Here is a 22,432-nt window from a genome sequence, read left to right on the forward strand (position 1 = left end):
GCTATAACGCGGGGATAAAAATAAAAAAATAAAGAGTAGGCTATAATTTCAAACATGATGTTTCTGAATAGGAGCCAAAAGCGCGCAAGGAATGTCTAAAAAGATAAGATGAACAGATTAATAAAAGACGTTGCTTATGTGCGAGAGTCACCAGAATTAGCGTTTGCTGCGCTATTTAAGTGCACATAGCTTCCTCCGCTAATTGAAAGATTGAAGAAATTAGATGAATGCATCTCCCAGTTTACATCCATCACAGGAAGATGCGAGCTCCATGGCAACTAATCAAACACAGCAATTCTTAGCTTAGTCGCTGGCTTGCAGCCAAAACCAGTCTCTGTTCTTGAAGATAATGACTCCTTGATGCCAGCAAACATCCATTCTCCAGTTTAATTAACCTTCAATATATTACATGCATCCATGTTTCTGCGTATTGTGGAGGCTGATCCGATCAAAAGTGCTCAGTCGTTCTTTCTGCTACTATTTGATTATGCCAAGTCTGCCCTCGTGTGGTCTGCCCTCGTAAAGGAACTGAAGGCTGGATTGGTAAAATGAGGATTAATAAAGACTGTTAATTGCTGTCCATCTGAGCCAACTGGACGGTACAGGACGCCAATAAAACAAACCTAATATAGTCATGAAGTATATTATAATAAGTAAACACTGTATCTGGATAGAACATGCATCGATAAGGGAGTGATGTGCAGATCAGCCAGCTTAATGAATGTTGGTAGCTTTTAATTATTGCATTTAAATAATGTCTTGTTTCCATCCAAATATGTTGTCATGTCATGTCATACTTTTAAATACTTCCTAAAATATTCTCTATAATTGTTGGCAATATTGTTATGTGTTACTTTCTTGTTAAAATATACATATTTTCTCTAATATAAATGAAAGATATTTTATTTTAAAAAACAGACAATAAATTTATGTCCCTCAGTCTGAACTCAACCTTGTCACTCCATCCATTCTTCACCCATAATTTAGACTTCACTCATGTTACATCATTTACCAGAAATTACATCATTCAGGTCTTTTTAACAGGGGTGCAGAAGATGGTAAGTAGTTTCATACTTTTTATTCATATTTTTGAGGCGTATTATAGTCAGCGTATTATATGTAATGAGGTTGAGATGTGCTTAACAATTCTTCCCCACCACATGAAATGAATTAATCCAAGTATAGCCATTTTAAGCACAGACACACACAACAAAAACTCAACCCTGGGTTGTTTTTCACTTCATTTATGAATGATTTTAATAAAAAAAAAATATATGAAACAGTCGTTGTTTCAGTAAAACTATACTTACCGAAATCATGATCACTCATACTTTTGTTATAAATAGAATATTTGATGTAATATGTCCACTTACTGACTGGCATATGTCAGAAATGGCAGCCACATAGCATAGGCTACACAGCAGAATTACAAATTGAAGGCAATGTCTCACAAATCTCTTGTAGCCTTTAACAACACTATTCTCAACTATTCTTTTAACGAAAAATTGGGAATTTCTTGATGATCTCCGCCTGACATGTTAAAGACGACTAACATAATAAAATTATGGTTATAGTTTACCGTTAACCCGCACCGTTTTTTTATTCTCAAAAACAGGGGCGCAGATTAAGAGGTTAAACATCTTTAAAAAAAAAAAAAAAAAAAAAATATATATATATATATATATATATATATATATATATATATATATATATATATATATATATATATATATATATATTTATTTATTTATTTATTTTACAAAAATAAAGAGACATCAGACACACAGTTTGACTGTTTTTAATTTTGTGTAAAATCCTTTTTAAACCAATTCCATTTAGGCTAGTCCATTACGGGGTTGAGCATAAAATGTGTTTAAATCAACAACAAAACAAAAGAAGAAGAAGAAGAAAATAAGGCATTTGATGCCTAAGGTGGGAAAATATTATTTTTTAGAGGTTTGGTATGTGTGGTATGGTATGTGCCTAATGATTTGGGGTATTTAGAAAATTAATCATACAAGTAAAAAAAAACTGCGGAAATAATCCCAGTAATGACCCCTCTATCAAAAAATATCAAATCAAGCACAGTTTATTTTAAAGCTGGTCTTAAATGTTGGTCTAACTGTTTTTTTTTTTATTGTTTTTTTTATTTATTATTGTGGTCACTTTTCAGCTGGCCAGGCCTAGAGGCCAGTTTAAACCATAGACCGTAAAAAAATAAAAAAACCAAGATACCAAGATAAATTGGTTTAAACATTGGTTTAAACCAAGATACCAGCAAACCAATGTGAAATAGAATTAATTTAAGCCTAAGTGTTGCTAAAGTGTAGGTCTATAACTAGGCTGTTAATAGCGTGACTTTTACGACATTTTGATAGGCTTGTCAATGTTCAAATTTGATTTGGTGTTCTTCCATGTCAGTTTCTTGTTGGAAATGTACTTGTTGGGAAATATGCCATTTGCATTGAGTAAATAGGACGTAGGAACCTGTGTTTATAGTAATCTTTTCCGGACGGCGAGTTTAGTGCGGCTGCACAAGTCGACGTTCAATGATTACAGTGATGCAGTGAAATGTGAGTAAAATGTATTTGTGTTATGATGTTGTATTATGAGACTTTGCTTAGAACTCGAATGTGGTTTCCGTGATTACGCGGTCCCTGAAGTATTCTTTAAATCGCACCTCTGTTTTGTCTTGTCTCTCAGGAAGATATGACTTATACTAATGCATAATTTATTTTTAAAGATTTGTTTAAAATATATATTGTTCTGGCGTCGTTATTTAAATAATTGTATCTGTTATTAATATTTATAATGTATAGTAATATAGTGTTCTGGTCTGAATATCTTTCACACATAAGTCTACAATTTGTTATATAGTCAATCCATCTCTTGATCTATAAGTATAAAATAACAATAAGAGAGCGGTTTAATGACATGATGTACCAGATGCACTGATTATTTTTACCTGCTGTATTTTAGATCACCCAGTTTGTTCTTCTTGCCCAATGGGCTGACCGCGGGGGTGGACCAAGATGTTGAGTGACATTCCTCGGGACGCCCTCCTTCGCCCACTCACCCGGAATGAGGTGGTGGGGTTGTTGGTGAGACTGACAATCTTTGGAGCTGCAACATATTACAGTATCAAATGGGTGGTGGACGCTTTGGACCCAACACAAAAACAAAAATCCCAAGCCAAGAAAAGGGTAAAGTTATCTCTGCTACTGGACATGTGATGATAGTGTGTCAGTAAATGTAGTTCCAGTGAATATTAAACTTAATTTACAGATCATATTTCATGCAAGCCTGTAGCTCAAGGTGCTTAATAAAAATTTAATGATTTCTTCATCATGGCTTATTGAATCAGCCCAGTGACTCAAAAGACTCTTAATAGTGATAATGGCTTAACCATTATTTATTGTGATTTTTTTATTTATTGACTCTCGCACTCTCCGCAGGCAGAGCAGCTGATGAAGCAGATAGGCGTAGAGGGTGTCAGTCTGACGGAGTACGAGATGAACATCGCCACTCATCTTGTTGATCCTCGCAGCATCAAAGTAAATACCAATATTTTGAATCAATAGAAACCTTTCATCAAATCACACTGTGCATCTCATTACATCAGTCATTTTAAAGAAAGGACATGCTCTTAAAGACATGATTTATTTGTTATCGGTTGTCATTTTGCATTGTATTTAGTATTATTATACAAACTGATTTAGAATTGTGTTGACAGATTGGAAATGTTTCCCTGTTCACACCCATGAAGGTGCAAACCTGTAATCATTGTTACTATAGCCAAGGGGTTCTCAGCTGTGGCCCTCGAGATCATCTGTACTGCAGAGTTTAGCTCCAACCCATGGTCATTGCAGAAAAATACTTGATTTTGGAAAAATACTTTTTGTTAAAAGTAGTGGATTGCATTATTTGGCAGTTTAGTTCACCCAAAAATTGAAAAAAAGGGCAATCTGTTACTCACCCTCATGTTGATCCAAACCCGTAAGATTTTCATTCTTCTTCGAAATACGAATTATGAATAAGAATAAGATCTTTTAAGTTAAGTCTGAGAGATTTCTATCCCTTCATTGACAGTCCACACAACCTCTTCATAAGGATATTATTAAACAAATCCATATGATTTGAGCAGTTGTGTCCTAATTTTTAGAAGGGACACAAGCGCTTTATATGATAAACAGACTGAATTTGGGCGTTTATTCACAAATAAACATTGATCAGTTTATGTAAATTGAAGGTCAACCGAACCTGTTTGATTTGTGAGAACAAACCTCATTGGTTCTTGTGAAAACTGAAACGTGCTACATAACACCGAAAAATTAACCTCGGAAAACCAGTGCTGACTGGTCTTTCATCGGTACTTTTTTGTGCATTGAAATCTGTGCAAAGGATTGTGGGTGATTGAAAGACGTGAAGGATACACTTGATGCATCTTTCAAAATGAGCCAAATGAAGGACGCAAATGAAGGCTGCCTTCCAAGGATCCTTTAAATTGAAACTGCATTTTGGAGGCACTTGATGACGTGGCAGCCAAGATAGGCCACAGACTTCCGTTCGAGAAGCACCCCTAGAAAGGTACAGGTAGGTGGGTTTGACCAAAGTTGGAGCTAAACTCTGCAGGAAAGTGGACCTTGTGTGCCAGATTTGAGAACCCCTGACATAGACCTTAGTCAGGGTAGCACCATATTTAATTTTTGACTGGTATGTTCAATATACTGTACTGTTGTTTAACAACATATCGCTTGTTCAGGTGACAAAACATCTTTCTGCATAAAAATAATAATTCAGTAGACAAATAACTTGATTACATGATCTAGAAATGTTATACTGTGCATGCCATTGTTAAGACTGTCTCTGTAAAGAGACTTTAAAGTCTTTCTCTCACATTTAACACATTGGCATCTAACCTGACTAAGGTATATTGGCCCGATAGCACACTTCCAAGTCATTATTAGCCTATATGATTGAATATATTCTTCCTTTTTTTGTAAGGTGACATGGAGAGATGTTGCTGGGCTAGATGAGGTCATCTCAGAGCTGCAAGACACTGTCATTTTGCCTTTCCAGAAACGTCATCTCTTCTGTGGTTCCAAACTCTTGCAACCTCCCAAAGGTGAGTCATGAAAAAAGTAAATGGACCCCGAACTTGTCAGTACATTTTTATCATATGTACAGGTAGCAGTATATATGAAATGTCAAAGTTTGATATTCATTTTTTTTTTAATGTTCCCAATTCTCAGGTGTACTGTTGTATGGGCCACCGGGATGTGGAAAGACTTTAATTGCCAAAGCAACAGCGAAAGCATCTGGATGCCGCTTTATTAATCTACAGGCCTCAACTTTGACTGACAAGTGGTACGGCGAATCCCAAAAGCTGACTGCTGCTGTATTCTCAATGGCGGTCAAGATTCAGCCCTGCATAATTTTTATTGATGAAATAGGTAACCACTGAATATGCTCTAACATTGGACAGATATTTAGAGATTCCAGACAGATAGGAAATATTACAATACCAGCTTGTTTAATGTGCCAAATAAATTTAACCACCACTACTCGGGTGATAAGCTTACTCTAATCACTATGGATATGCAGGTGTTTTATATTCATGGGTTTTATGGAAAACGTGGTACGTGTATATTTGCATAATAACTGCAATGTTTTCGATGCTCTTTCTAAGCACTTTATTTTATATGCTGATGACATTTGAATAATACTGTACTGTGACCTATCATCTGTGAAACTGAAGAGTCTGCACGCAGTCTCTCAGGCATTTTATCATAGTGTGCGAGCTGAAACGTCAGTAAAAGTTAATTATTTTAATTAGTTACGCTTCTTTTAAAGCTGGTACTGTGTATTAAATTACAATTGCTGAAAATGCAGAATTATAGAAAAACTATGACTGCAAAAAAGTTTCTAAAGTATTGTTTCCAACGCAGGAACTTTCCCCAGGGACTAGGGACTTTGGGGTGGTACTCTGTGTTTCGAATGCAAGGACAAGGTTCTAAATGATGTTTAAATTCCCTCAAGGGAAATTTTTACCCGGAACTTCATTTAAACCCTGGTTACTGCAATCTAAACACATTGAGTACCACTCCAAAGTCCCTAGTTCCTGGGGAAAGTTCCTGCGATGGAAACGCAGCTTACTATTAAAAAGTTTGGGGTCAGTAGGATTTATTTTTTATTTTTAAAGAAATTTATTATTTTAAATGGCAATAAATTGAATATAATGTAATACAAGTTTCTGGTTTCAGATAAATCATTTTAACAAAAATATTAAGCAACACAACTGTATTCAACATTTTTAATAACAAGAAATTATAATATCAGCTTTCCTATAGCTCAAACAGTAGAGCATGGAGCTAGCAATGCCAAGGTCATGGGTTCGATTCCCAGGGAAAGCAAGAATTGACAAAATGTAAAAGTGTACCTTGAATGCAATGTAAGTCGCTTTGGATAAAAGCGTCTGCCAAATGCATAAATGTAAAATGTAAATGTAAATATCAAAAGGATTTCAGATGGATCGTGACATGTGACTCTGAAGAAATTCAGATTTGCCATCAAAGGAATATATTGCAATATATTTTAAATTGTATTGTAGAAATCAGTTTTTACATTTTTTTTACTGTATTTTTGATAAAATAAATGCAGGCTTGATGAGCATTAAAGATCTTCTTTCAAAAACACAAAAAAAAATCTTACTGACCCCCAAACTTTTCAATGATAGTGTATATGTAGTTCTACATTTAACTCTCCTCATGCTAAATATAAATAATAAATACAAATTTAATTTGGGTTTATTTCATAGTGTACAGTTCTGAAATGTACATCTAAATAACATCTGTCTGTTGTCTCAGATTCATTCCTGAGGAATCGTTCCAGTATGGACCATGAGGCCACAGCTATGATGAAGGCCCAGTTCATGAGTCTGTGGGATGGACTAGACACAGCAGCAAACAGTCAGGTAACACACACACACACACACACACACACACACACACACAAACACACACACACACACACACACACACACACACACACACACATTGGTTTCATAGGTCATTGCATTTCTTCAGAAGTGTTATATAAAATGTAATATAAAATGTGATGGGAAATAAAAATGTATGGCAATGTCCAGGTAATGGTGATGGGGGCTACTAACAGACCACAGGATGTGGATGCAGCAATACTTCGCAGAATGCCTACTGCCTTTCATGTTGGTCTGCCTGTGAGTCTGAATAACATACACACACATACACACACACACACACACACACACACACACACACACCTTTACATTCTGTTTTTGTTAACTGCCTATCTTAATCATGACAAAACAAAATAATTGTTGGTCCTTTTTCAGAATGCAGCTCAAAGAGAAGAAATCCTTCGACTAATTCTGTCTGGTGAAAACGTAAGATATGTACTTCATATTTTTGTGGAAACTTTTTTTCAAGAATTCTTTGATTAATAAAAAGTTATCATGAAAGTTTTTACTGTCACTTCAATTTAAAGCTGCAGTAGGTAACTTTTTTTACATATTTGTTAAACCTGTCAGGTCCTGAGAGTAGAATATGAGACAGATAATTAGTGCAAAAATCAAGCTCCTCTGGCTCTTCCCAGTGGTCCTATTGCCATTTGCAGAAATACACTGCTCCCAGTAAGAAATGACCAATCAGAGCCAGGAGGAATGTCTTAGCAGTTTTAATCAAGCTTGTGTCTGTTGATTACACAACAGGCATTTAAATTCAAGATTACCGGTGTGCCACAGCTTTGCTTATGGCGGACAAGCAATCCAAACTGCCAATTCCTCGAGTGGCACCTACTCAGAAAATAAAGATGGTAAATGGAAAAAAAAAAAGAGATAACAATGATAAAATATACAAAAGGAAGGAGCTGTACCGCAGCAGAGAGCAAAGGGGAGTGACCTGTGAGTTTTGATGTTCAAATTTTTAGGTTAAGTCAACGTTTTCTAAAAACTCCCTACTGCAGCTTTAATGCACCCTTGTTTAATAAAAAAACTGACCACAGCACTTTTAAAAGTTTGTGGGTGTATTATATATAAATTATTTTATTTGAACTTTATTTTTCATCAGTTAAGTAACGCGATTAACCTAAAGGAAATAGCTGGGCAAACCGCGGGCTACTCCGGCAGTGATCTGAAAGAGCTGTGCAGGGACGCCGCCATGTACCGCGTCAGAGACTATGTCCGTAAACAGCAGATGAAACAGATCGCACAACAGTTCCAGCTGGATGAAGAGGAAGAGTATGTCTAAGATTCTTTGTATAATACAAACACAATGTTATTTTATTTGTGTGCACGAAGCACAGTTCTTACATCACGTCCTAACCAAAGAGGTTTATAATATTTGGAGAAATCTAGCCCATTAATCTCAAGCAGTTGCTCAGCTGGTTTATCTTTCTGTTTTGTTAGAAGACAAACAACCCAAGATATTCTTGTGAGTTTTCAGATAATGTGCAAATGTGTTAAATACAATGTAATTTAAAGTTGGCATGAAACAGTGATAGTTTTTTTATATATGAGTAAAATGGCTCCTCGAACCAGAAAAAAATGTAGGACAGGACATGATATTGTCCATTGAGAATTGATTGGATCGTTAAATAGTTGTGGTTTGCTATTGGTGGATCTCATGTGAGTGACAGATTGTCCCGCCCTCACATCAGTAAATGCGTCATCAGAGTAGAGATAAAATTATAATAAATACTGAAATATTTTCATTAAAAAAACAAGAATTGTCTGTTATGATTTCATGGTGAATAAAAAAAATAAAAATATTTGCTGTATATCACTGTAAAAACTGAAAATTAGTTGACAAGAAAATAATGTTACAATGCACAAAAAAAGTCATATACTATGTAGTTGCTTCAAGATATTCTTGAAAGTTTTGAAATTCTGTGTAAATATGTAGGAGTGAATGTAAAATTATGTTACTCACTAAAATCTAGCAACCCTTGCCTCATGTAACTGATTTTGTCCCTGATGTCCTCTGGTGTGTCCTCAGGCATGTGGACAGCACGCAGCTGAGGCCCGTGACTCAACTGGACCTGCTGTTTGGCCTAGATAAGATGAGAGAGTCCAAACAGGCCACGGTTCCAGCTGACCCAGCAAATCTGAGAGAGGTGCCTCTGGACTGAAAACCTCTCACTTACACGTTCATGCACTCATTTTTTCTCTTTCACTTATTTCTGCCTCATTCTTTCTCTCCTTTTCACATTTCTCTCTCAAACATTATTACTTTGCACTATAATGAATTTACAGTCACACACTCAATACAACAGTTATGTGATTGTAACAATAATAATAGTAAGTAAGGGATTAACCCACAGCTCCTCAAAGAACTGCCCTACGCAAAGCAGTTTGCATCCACGAAGTGCGTTAAAATTTAACGTTTAAAATATAATGTTTAACAGCTAGCTTTGGGATTATCCCAATTATACCATGGTATTTGGCCAGCACTGACAACTTAAAGCTGTTATTAATGTTTGCAGCGCAAAATTTGACTGGAATGGTAAAACTGACAGTTATTTTCGTCAGTTACAGCTTGTTAGATCTAGCATTCGGCCCGCTTTAAATCAGTAGTGCTTAAGATTACATTTATTTGAATGAATGAATGATGTAATTTTTGTGAAGGCCTGTGTGTGCGCGTTTCAATGAAAACAGCGCATTAATATAGAACAGTGAACTACCTGTGCATTACACGGTTTTATTACACACCTTCCAGCCAATCTTAATCGAGTATTCAGACAGACTATGGTATGATAATAATAGTATCGCGCATACATATTTCTGATATGATCTGTTGCGTGCATTTTGTGTAGAAGCAGATATTGAACCACTTTTTGGATTTGAGAGTAAGGAATAAACAAACTTTGCTATGTCTATAAATGTTTTAGTATTTAGGACCACATTTCCTGAAACACTAAATCTAACTGTCTTTTTTGGATGCATGCGTGTTACTCTAAAGTTATTCTGACTGGTGCATGTGTGATCTTCGTTAACGCCAATTAAGCCATGATAAGATGACTGTGTTCACTTGCGTAAGGGGCATGTCTGTGTCATATTTTAACCCAAAAACAAAAGAAAAGAGAATTTTTGCATAAGGAAAATGTGTTTCTTTTGCACCGTGAAATTGTTTTCATGGCATTTAAATCTAAATTTTTAGAGTAATGTGATGTATTGAAATGCATTTTAGATTATTTAAATTATTCTTTAATTTATACTTCATGATTATATAGTAGTATTATAATTATATTTATTACATTTCAATAAAATCATTTTGATTGTATTATTATATTGTATGTTTTACTATGGGCCCTATTTTAACAATCTGAGCACATGATCTAAGGGTCCTGCACACTGCGATTTTTCAAAATCCTTTGCGAATGTTGCTTGTCAGACTGTACGAACATGATCTGTACGATGTAATGCACGTCACACTGTAAGATCGCAATCATTAATGTCAGACTGTACGATAGTCAAGACGCACTAAAAATGGACACACACAAGAAGACTCATCCAGAGTTTTATATCATCAATGAATGACGCATTCGGTGAAAGTGAGCTGCATTACACGCGGAACTGAAATGGTGGTTACATAGAAATCTCTAGCGATCATTCTGGTCATAGTTTGTCTTAAAAAAAGGAAGATAATTTGACACTGCAGGACTGACACTGCCAGAATTTTGTCTGAGGTAAAATTTGATCACAGTGGTCATTAATCGTAGCCTAGAAATCTAGACGCACCCTAGCGGCAGCATATTTAATTTGCCCGCAAGTGTGGTCTAGCAACTCTCAATTCCTATCTGAGCTGTATTCCTCAGAATCTGGACGGCCCAATCACATCGTGTATAGGGTCGGCGGGCGGGGCCATAATGACGACGGCCGAGTTGCGTTTGCGTGCTTCTAGTAACACAGAAACTGGCGAACGGCGGCGGTCTTTCGAATCAGCTCTGCCCGCGCCTCCGGAAGACTTGGAGTTAAGCTTTCCTCTGAGAAAAGAACAAAGAGCGGCATTGAAGTCATTCTTAAAAAGGGAAGATGTGTTCGGAGTTTAGCCGACCGGATACGGCGAATGTTTAATCAGTCAGCGAGCTCCCCTTCACCGTCGTTGCTCCGGTTGGTGTAGCGCTATCCTATCGCGTGCAGAGGGAGTTTGAAAGACAACCGTTTATCCCGCCCCTCGGATTGAGCCCTGTCAATGGTGAGTTTCCAGACCAAACATCTTGATGTGGATCTGGCTTGTCAGGCTACATTAATCGGCTAAACATGTCAAACTAACATGTTTATCTGAAGATCAAAGACTTCAGATTTTAGCCTAGGATCAAAGGAATCCTTAAGAATATGCAAAATTTGTCTCAGACGGCCAAATCGTGGCAAAAATCGCACAGTGCACATGGCTTAAAGAACACCGCGAAAGTACACTTAGGGTGTGTCCAAATCCACTTTTGCTAGTTTCACAATGGGAAAAATTATCTGGAGCATGGTCTAAAAGGGTTGTCCCTATTCTCTTAATGAGTCATCATGGGTGTAACGTGCAATAAACCAATCAGAGTCTAATCAGAGTCTAGTCTTTTAAAGCCAGCTGCGCTTGCACCATGGCAGAATCGCTATTTACATGGCGGAAATTGCGAGCGGAAAGACGCTTCGCTTCTCCAAAGAGGAATCCTTTTATTTTTAATATTTAAAAATGTTTGTGTGCTGCTGTGTGCATTTTGTGGCCACACGTATAGGCTCATATTACTAACATGCTCTTTAAATAACACAAAAAATATTGCGCCGTTGACTTTTGACCAGGTTTTTGTTGTTCAAGGACACAGCCGTTTTCATTTGCCTCAAAAGAGCAATGCGCCTGAACACACCTCGTTTTCAGACCAGTACGCCCAAGGGAGAACATATGGGCATAAGTGCATTTGCTATTTAAACAATGTGGTGCTGGACGTAAAAATAATAACTGTACAAGCATAAAACACTGGTTTAGGGTGTATTATAGGGCCCTATGTATTTTTATGTTGCTGTATTCCACTTTTTATCTTTTGGTTTTGGGTTGAAATAATATTTTTTGTGACATTCAAGGGACTAGATATTTATCATTTTTTTGTCTTAGTCTACACAAATTTTTTTTTGTTATAGAAATAAATATTAAAAAAAAAACTTTCACATAAAGAAATGGTTGTTTAGGTATATATGGCGTTGTGTCCACTTAAAGCAAGGTTGATTTGTGTACTACACATGATTTGGGACAAATGGTGCTACATGTATCTACTAAGAAAGAATAAAGTCATTTTTTACATTGTTAATTGAAAGATGTTACATCTAACATATATTGATGTTCAGATTAGTCAGAGTGTGTTTAAAAAGGTTAATCTTGGAGTATAATAAATACATCACTCAGTGTGTCAAACCAGCATCATGAAACTCATTTATCGGGTAGTACTATGGGCACAAAGGTCAGTTTCTTTCTTGACTTCTTGGCCATCCTTACTGAAGTTTCTGGCCTTTCACAAGCTCTAATTGCAAATGTTTTGCTCATGCCAAACCGTTCCAAAGATTTAAGCAATTGTTTTCCCATTGGCTGAATGTTATAAGGCAGCCATATGTCTCCATGTGGTACTTTATAAAACGGTTGTTGAAAAGAAAAAACACGTCTGGCAGCTTTTTTAACTGTATGTCAAACATTGCTTATTGAAATGGCAAATAAATGTATTAAGATTGATTTGTCAATATGACATATTTAATGTGTAAATTAAACAAATGTGCTTGATTGGCAAACTATGCCATGTTTGAGGAGAGATTTGGCTTCCTTTGGCACTTTGGCACCAGATGGCACCTATAATGCTGCTCTCTTCCACTTTGAATGCTTGTTGTTCTGCTTTGGCAATCAGGCACTTGGTTGTTTAATGATGAATAATCTAAAGAAATGAGGGAAATTAATGTATCTTCTTTCTTTTTTGTGTTTTGCGATCACCGTCTGTTATCTTATCAGTTATCGCATACAATATTGGTCTTAATGTTGGGATAGCTTTGCTGAAAATAGCTTTTCCCTGTTAAATTCAATCATATTTGTTTGCTTATTTTGTCTTTGAGGAAAATGTTGTCCGGCCAAATTTAAGATGAGATAATTCTCTCTCTCACCAATAAATCTCATAAGGTCCTTTCCCAATTTATAATAAACCCATCTGTATAGTTTGTCAGAATATTGTGCTTCTGTCAGTAAAAATGCAAACTCTCACAGTTCTTGATGTTAATATCAGTCTTTTGGCCTTTTCACCATCTCCAAACGGAGCGTTCTGTTCTTGCAATATAATAGCAAGAGTCAGACGTAAGAGAAGCTGTTGACATTCAACTCTTTGCTGTACTTTGTGCCTCGTTTGCATCAAAACCGCATAACATGTTAGTCATGAGTCAGTTTTCTTTTAACCATAAAGCTCTCTGCTCACCTCTTTCTCTCCATTCCTCAGTAAAGTCAAAAATAGACACTGAAAGAACTCAGAAATATAACTGATGTCATTGATTTCATAATATTATTGCTGAAATTGCTGTTCTGTTGTTTGTCAGTTTTCCTCTGTAAAAGTGATTTATAACTATATGTAACTGATAGTTATAAGCATTTAATGCTTTAATATTATAAAATGGGATTTCTAACCTGGATCCACTGTGAAATGGGGAGAATTATTATTATGGTCTGCAGTAGGAGTCCACAAGGGGGCAGTATTTGTTTTGCAATATTTCTGAGACTTAAAGGAATAGTTCACGAAATTATGCTGGTGTTTTCTTTTGCATGCAGTTGCAACTAATGGATACTTATATGCTTTGTTTTCTAAAAGGAATCAGTATTGCAAGTCTTTTGAAGTCAGTTTTATGTCAGGGATGGAACCAAATTGAAGTCTTAATTTACTAATAATCTTGAAATCTGCTCTTTGGCTCAGTTTGTAAGCGTATAATTTTGAGTCTTTTAAAAAAAGATATGTAATATAATAATTAATTAATATGCTACAGTGTTTTTACTTCCTCTATCCTGTTTGAAAGTCCACGTAATTGTATAGAAAAGAGTGACTAGCATAATTTTTCAAAATGTCTGCTTTTTTTGGTTCCACGGGGGGGGAAAAGTCTTACGGGTTTGGAACGACATAAGAGTGAGAAAATGATCACAGAATTGTCATTTTTGGGTGTACTAATCCTTTAAATCCTGACTTAAGGCAGTAAACCAGATCCACTGCTGGAAAACACTTCCTTTAAAAATCTAGATCTCTCGCCTTTGTGTAATTCTCTTCTCTGAAGCATGTGAATGTACATATGAGTTCCTATGATTTATTTCAAATGTTTTTGCAAGAAGTTTCTTATGCTCACCAAGGTTGCATTTATTCATTTTTCAAGATTGTAATGAATAGGGCAGTGTTTATTTGAAATATCTATCTATCTCTATCTCTATCTATCTATCTATCTCTCTTGTCTACAAACGTTATGTAAAACTTTTTATTCTCTTTCATTAATATTGATGAGGTCTTGTCATTCTACAGTTTCTTGATGAAAAGGAACTTTAATACTGTCATATAACAAAAATGCAAATCACTGGAAAACTATTCAGTAGGAGTGTTTGAGTTCTTGCATTAATTTTGGATCATATTCACACGCTATTATGGTATGCACATATTTATTATACAATTATAACAGTAAAATAAATGGCAGATGTCATCAGGATTGTGTGTTGTTTTAATTAGTGTAGTGTGTTTTGATGTATGATTGAGAGGCGCAGGCGACATGCTGTTTTACTGATTACCACATCTTTAAAAGTTTAGTTAAAAAAAAAGGGCCTAGGATCTCAAAACAGGTTTGATGTTTTGTACGTTAATTTACTGTAACCACATTTACTTACTGCAGCAGGTTTGAAACTGTTTACTGTGCTGTACGTTTATTTACTGTAACTAAATCATGCCACCTTTGTTGATATTTGACTAATACAATAATACAATACAGATTGTTTCAGTGTAACGATGATGCAAACAGAATTTAATTCTGCTGTAAAGCAGCTTTAAAAAAGACAATAGTGTTATTATTCAGCTGAAGTCAGGTCAGTGTTGATTCAGTTCAGTTCAATAACAGTGTCGATGTTGCTAAAATCATCAATTATGAAACAAAGTTCAATCTGCTATAGAGCAGCTCTGTTGTCAAGCAGTTCAAGTTTGCTTCTCGTCTAAAGCCCCATTTCCAATTATATTACCCAGAACAACTTTTTTTTCCTTTTCTTTTTACCCCCAGAGCTGTTGCAGTCTGCTGCTGTGTTCGAATATTTGTGTCCCTTTACCCTCATTCACTTTCCCCTACATTACTCCACTAACATGGTTCACTTGAGGGAGTGAAAAGTGGATGAAAGCGAGTGAGTGAATTCGGACACTGAGTGTACTGGTTTTGCCTAGTTTCTGCTCACTGTTTAATAACCATTAAAACATAGAAAACTGGCAACTCCAGTAGTAATGAAAATATTTATCCTAAACTCTGCCATGGAAACTAGCATGTATTACCATAATTAAACAATGTAATAATTAATTAAAAAGGAATCTATATAAAAAGTATATGTAGGAATGTATATATCAAAGTAATATTACATTGATAATGACCAGTGCAGTGAAAAATGAATGGATGATTCAGGTATTCATTCAACGTGCGACTCACAGTGAATTATGGGTATTCTCTAGCTGTTGAGCATACATCAGGGCTGCATTCAGCCCCGTTTTTTTTTTTAAAGGGAAACGGTGCTGCGTTGAACACCCTGTATTGATGACGCAAGAGTCAGCTGAAAAGGCCATTCTGTTCTTTTTGAAGAATTTTCAAAGCCTGATGAAATTGATATAAATACGTGTTTAATACTGCAAAATATGCTTGATGCAATCACTACTCACTAGAGCAGATCTGGCAACCCGGATGCAGAAACACTACTGACTTTGTGATTGGTAGATAGGTGGAGGGTGGAGCTTCAGGACAATACACAACATGTCAACATCAACATCAGTTGAGGGCTGCAACAACAATTTTTAAATGACAATATCCTGGGTGGACTACTGTTGTCAGTGATATAAGTATTTGAAATGAACATGATTTCTTAACGTCTAATGACATTTAAGGGCCACCATTTTATGATTAATTGAAATACATTTCTTACATACATTCATAAAATAGTCCTGATATGTCACTAGACATTACGAAATCATGTTAATTTCAAATACTTATATCACTGATAACAGTAATCCGGCCAGGATATTGTCATTTAAAAGTTGTTGTTGCAGCCCTCAACTGATGTTGATGTTGACATGTTGTGTTTTGGCCTGAAGCTCCACCCTCCACCTATCTATAAATCACAGTAGCGTTTCGGCATCCGGGTTGCCAGATTTGCTCTAGTTACCACAGCTGCAGCTCCAAACATTCCTGCTGATCCTGCAGCCTATCTGGCAACCTCGGGTCAGGGGAGGAGGAGAGGGGATACACCACTCTACAATAATTTGAAAGTGATTGCTGTACCAGTTTTGGCCACAATCTTGCATAAACTTCCTTTGAAAGCTAAAGCTCAGTCTCCTCCCAAAAATCCTGCGAAAAATCATTTAGTGCCCACTTTAAGCCTAATTCACACTGCCCGATTTTTGCCCCGATTTTGAGTCGCCGACAGGTTTTGTGAAATCGGCGACAAATGCCCGAGATCATAGGCAAATCGGTGCTCGTGCACGCGAGTGACAATCACGCAGTGTGAATAATCAAAGACGCAATCAAAGAGAATCGCCGACGCGGTGAGATATTTGGCATGCTAAATATCTGGACCTGTCGGCGATTGAAACTCCTGCTGTGTGAACTGCGTTCTGACTGAAAATTACTTTGGCGATGACCGACAGCCATACAGGGCCGCAGGAGGTTCAGGGAGGAGTTATAGAGCAGAATATCAGTATTTTAATAGATATATTTATAATTCTATCAAACAGAAACAAAGGCCAAACATTTGCACATCCAGCCACAGCAGCAGCACATTACAAAATTGTTTATTTAACTAAAACTCTCATTGCAGAACACATTCCTGGCTCCCTCTGTCTCTCTAACAATTTCTACCTTTTTTCTTTTTCTCCACAAATCAGCGCACATCGGACTCCGGTTAAATGCACGTGTGATCTCGCGTTGTTTACTTGTGATATCGCACGTGTAGTTGGGAACGAAGTTGCGCACCGGAGAGAGAGAGTTGTCGGCGATTCTTCCTCTTGTTCAGTCATGCAGTGTGAACTCCTCTGTCGTCAAACCACAGCAGTGACTGAATGATACCTCAGATAGTCATGAAGTGTGAAAAGAGTATTGACCCGACAAGTTTGAAAATCGTGCAGTCTGAACTAGGCTTTACTCAGAGAATCTCAGCTATCAATCGTGACTGTTTTTATAGCATCAACTAAAACTAAACTTATTTAAAAAAACGAACACTTGAAATGAAACCATCGTGATAAAAACTGCCTAAAATGACACAAACCAACTTTGGGGGAAAAAATGACATGAAGTGTAATTTGATTGTTTAGTTTGTCTCGTGTACATTAGAATCAACGGAGGGGCGGCTATACTGCACTGTAAAAAAATGGTGGTGGTTTTTGTTGATTTAACTTAAAAAAGTAAGTAACCTGGTTGCCTTAAAATTTTGAGTTTATTGAAATTAAAAATTTGAGTTGATACAATGAAGGAAATTTGTATAATAAATAGAAACTTAAAATATTTTTGTATCTGAACCACATAAAAAATGTGATAAATCATGAAAATAGCACTATTTGGCATGTTTCACTGCGTCATCAGAAATAACACATACATTATTACCCAATATGCTTACAAAATCTTTTAATAGTCTTTTAATAAAGGTTGTCGAATCTAAAAAAAAATTAATTGTATTAACTCAAAATTTTAATTTCAATGAACTCAAAATGTTAAGGCAACCAGGTAACTTTTTTTCTAAATATTTTTTTACAGTGTGGGATCGGTCACCTGGTGGCGATTGAGGAGCGGAGGGTTCGGTTATTTACAAGAGTGGTTCAGGCTTGGTTGTTTCCAGGAAACATGACGTTCAACCAGAAACTGTAGCAAAACTTTTCGCATCGGTTTGAGCTTTGAACGTGCCCCAGTTTTACACTCCTTATTGCGGTGCATTGTGCGATTGAATGAATGCACTCAATAGCATGCACTAATAGAGAGCCGAAGTTATGACGTCACGTTGTAGGCCAAAACGCGGAAGTGAGTTAGCATTTTAGCACTTCCGGTTCCCTCACTCTAAAGTATGGTTTTTTTAATGGGTTTTTGCTAAATTGCCTGAAATAAGGTCTGTGGTTAACAAAGCCTCTAAATATTTTCACGTTTTGATCTATGACATAAAACACACTAGTTCTAACCTGCTTGTGATTTTTTTTTTTTACTTTATTGTGTCTTAAAAACGGCGGTTGCTAACAAGTTGCTAAAAGGGACTACATCCTTTGGCCGGGACTTTAGACGTCATCGTAACAAACGTGACAAACAGGAAATCTCACCAGCCCGCGTTTCATTCACTTTTGAATTCTGTAAGTAAATGTTTAATAAAAATAAAATAAAACTAGCCTGCGTTTCAGCCTCACGTTCTTAGAAGTTAACCTTTCAGTTAATATACATAAAGTGATATATTTAGTCCTTTCAAATGGTAGTGTTTCCAAATATTGTTGTACACAGAAATCTGTGATATTAAGGTAACGTATAGCGATTACCAGTTGTTCATTTCTGTGGAGAGACTGTAGTGTTTTGTTTTGTCCCGAGATGGAACCACAAGTCGTTTAATGAAAGCTGCGCTGTTCTACATGTCCAGATTTATAGTGGTTCTCTCCTCGATATATAATCTAAGGAAAATTACATAAGATTGTAAATTGATACGGCTATAGCTTGCGTCGTTAGTGCTTCTGAGGTGGTAAAAAGTTTTGTTTTTTTTTTCTGGCAAATTAGCAAATGGTAGGCAAACATACAATCAAACATAATACAGTGAAAGATAATCTTTAAAGTCTATTTGGGGCACAAGGATCAGGCATAATAGCCTAATCTCTTTTACAAAGAAAATAATATTAAGGTTTATATAAACTAACAAAATAATAAATGAATAAAAAAAACATTAACAAACGAGAAAACAATAAATCTCAGAGGCACGCATAAACCCAATTCGTTTCTAACATTTTTGGAAAAAAACTAATGGGCAATATTTCTCATGAAAAAGTGGATAAGTGTTCATACATTATTATTAATCATAATAAGCGAACGTGTTTTTTAAATAAAGTTTGAGGAAGCTTGATGATGACGTAGATCCGCGACTGTGTGCTGTAGTCCGTTTATAGCCTACAGTTAGCATTTTATATCTGACGGCTTTATTTAGGCTTCAAACGGTATACATTTTGGATTCACTTGTAAAGATTATCTTGATAGACAAAACGTGTAAGGGTCATAACTCTTTGTTGAACACAGATCTTATTTTTTGCGATTGTCCAAAAGTCTATGGGGAAAATGCATAGGCTTTTGATCGATGGAACCCATGCACCGCTAACTTCCGGGTTGGCCTACAAAGTGACGTCATGACTTCGGCACTCTATAGTGCCCTATTTAAAGCGATATGTCACCGCTTTTTCATATTAAACTATGTTATTCCCTTAACTAAAACAAGTTGATACATACCTCTCTCGTCTGAGTGCGTGCACTTAATCTCTCTGATGCGCGGTGACGCATCTGTGTGATCTGTGTGCCCAACTAATCTGTGTGCCCAACTAAGCAAGCCAGAGGTGGCATTGGCAAGAAACCTAGACTCGTTCAGGTGTCAGAAATGGGCAAAAACCTTGAGAAACCAGGCTCAGTCAGGAGGCCAGTTCTGGCCAAATGAACGAATGGTGTGATTATGATTCAGGCTGCATCACAAGTCAGAATGTGGATTGATATCATTCAGGATATTTCATCCAGGTCCTTCTGCTTGAAGATCAGAATACATCATGCTGGCTTCCAATTAAGGTTTGGTTTTTTTAATCGTCATTTGACCACGTGTGTGCAGGAAGGAGCACTGTTTATCTTCATCTGACCCTCTGTTTCTTTTCTCTGGACCCTGATCTGCATCAATAAAGAAAAACAGAGCTGACGAGAACTGCATTGCACTTACTGTTTTCCAAGTATTATTCAGTGCCCCACTGTGATTTAATTGATGCGTTCATGAGTTATTTTATTCATTTTAAGCGCCTGAATGAACGCGTTGTCATTTCACTGAACCCAACTGCTAATGATACATTCAGAATGGAGATATCTGCCTTGAGTGTTGGCACCTGCTGTCTACTACAGGGAGCAGAGAACAGAATAATGAAGCGAAGGCATTTCTCACAGGCCTCGGGGAGTAAGCACAGCACTGGGTGCTGAATCCTGGAGAGGAATCCATTCTGGTTGTCTTCAGGAAATGTACCAAGCCTTTCACTGCACAGGTGTATGTGTGATGGAAAGAAAATGTTAACCCTTAAAGAGAACTTGAGTGAACTTAAATGGCAGACATTTTACTACCTCAGCATTCTAATGGAGGAATCAATTTTTAAAATGTCAATGCAGCATTTATTCCCCCGGTGCATTTATTTGATGGATTTTTTTTATTTATTTTTATGTGTTTGCTCTATAAATAGTTTATTTTTCTTTCTTTAACTCAGGATGTGCCCAAGCTTTTTCTATGTGCTTCTTTTAATGGAGTGTCATGTTTCACCCTCCTGCAGTTCTGAAGGGCATGTTTGAATTTTCTGTTTGTATATGAAGTTTGGTATATTAATATTCCTTTGATATTTAAAAAAAAGACGACTTCTGGAGTGTGAAAGATCTTAGAAAAAAGCTCAGGGGAATTACTGCTTAACGTTCAGTAGCATGTGGTTCATATCCCTCATCAGCCTTAATATTCCAAGGAGGCATCACCTCTTAAGAATTCTGCTTTCTTCCATCTCAGATAGAGCTAAACTTAAATGTATATGTATTCAGCTGAAATTAAGCCCTTGCCGATTACGTAACCCTTTTATCATGTTCCCAATTACACAAATGTATAATACGGCACAAGAAACATGTAAACCACGTTAGCAGTTTTGTTAAAGGGGTGATGAATTGAGGAATCAACATTTCCTTGAGCTTTTGATATATAAAAAGTCATGGTAATATAAGAATATCCTGTAAGTTTCAGAGCTGAAACTTGTTAGTCAAAGAAAAGCTTTTATACACGGCAGGCTCAGCAAACGGTCCTGTGCTTCATATTGACGTCAGTGCGCGGCGAAACACACGACTCTGCGTGTGTCTATCTATAGCACGTCTAATCCAGTAGCCCTGCCTGCCAACTCATGGAGGGCTCGTGTTAACTGGTCAACAACAATTTCATGCCGAGGAAGATTAAGATATTGCACTATTCCTGGTTGTGGAAAAACACAGTCGCTGCATAAGCTTCCTTCTGATCCTAATATTAGGAATGAGTGGTTGAACTTTATTTTTAATGAAGTTCCAGCTCACATGGGGAAGACAGTGGTGTTCTGTTCACTTCAGTTCACTGCCGGATCGTTTATAAACAAATCTTCGGTCGATGCTGGATTTGGTGGACTCAGACATGTCGGCAGGCCGATGAATCTCATTATATTCCATTCTGCTATTCTCTCTCTCAAGTTGACATTTGAAGGGCGGCGCGCCGAACGTGTATGTGTGCGCGCGCTGTTTGCGCTTAAATCGTCCAATCTTGCGGGCTATGTGTAATATAAAAATAATAGTCCAATCAATCGCGTGTCGATGAGAAATAAAATATTGTGTTTGTTGAATAAAGATGTTTACAAGCCGTGTGATCGAGAAAATCATTCTGGTTGTCGCTTCTCCCTCATTCTCTCCTCTCCACCATGTGGACTGACAGCGGATCTTAAGCTCATTAAATATGCAAATATTATCCAATCCTAGCCGTGGGCGATTACTTCCAAGTCTCCAGTGAGGCACGCCCATTAAAACCAGTGTAGAAATATGGAGGACCAGAAAGTGAAAAAATGAAAACTCAATTTATGAATTCAAACATAAAAATCTATATAAATAAATCACTTTTAAATGAACAAATTAATAGACATTTAAAGTTGTTTACTGAATTTGTGTTTTTAAATAAAGTTTAATAAAACAATACATTTACAAAAACATATTAAATGTATAAATAAATAGACACATTTAAAACTGTTTATTTAATTAATGATTTAAAACGTATATTAATAAAAGAACAAAAGGAGCATTAATCAATCATTTTACATCGCTTTTAAAAAAAGCTTTTGACAAATGCTTTTCTCTCTCTATTTGCCATATTTATAACAACTTTATCACGTGTTCAAGCAGCTAATGCCGAATTCATGTGCTCTCGGA

General features: G+C 36.5%; 1 protein-coding gene across 1 annotated transcript; it reads left to right on the top strand.

The window, feature by feature from the left end:
• The first annotated feature begins 2,444 nt into the window (after nucleotides 1–2,444).
• Nucleotides 2,445–12,144, top strand: atad1a (ATPase family AAA domain containing 1a). Its single transcript, XM_067439387.1, has 10 exons — nucleotides 2,445–2,573; nucleotides 2,980–3,203; nucleotides 3,456–3,554; nucleotides 5,005–5,125; nucleotides 5,253–5,453; nucleotides 6,867–6,973; nucleotides 7,148–7,237; nucleotides 7,373–7,423; nucleotides 8,106–8,275; nucleotides 9,033–12,144. The coding sequence occupies exons 2-10, from the start codon at nucleotides 3,033–3,035 to the stop codon at nucleotides 9,163–9,165; spliced, it is 1,143 nt and encodes a 380-aa protein (XP_067295488.1). The 5' UTR covers nucleotides 2,445–2,573; nucleotides 2,980–3,032; the 3' UTR covers nucleotides 9,166–12,144.
• The last annotated feature ends 10,288 nt before the right edge of the window (nucleotides 12,145–22,432 follow it).

Source organism: Pseudorasbora parva, chromosome 3, assembly GCF_024679245.1.
Source record: "Pseudorasbora parva isolate DD20220531a chromosome 3, ASM2467924v1, whole genome shotgun sequence".
Lineage (NCBI taxonomy): Eukaryota > Metazoa > Chordata > Actinopteri > Cypriniformes > Gobionidae > Pseudorasbora > Pseudorasbora parva.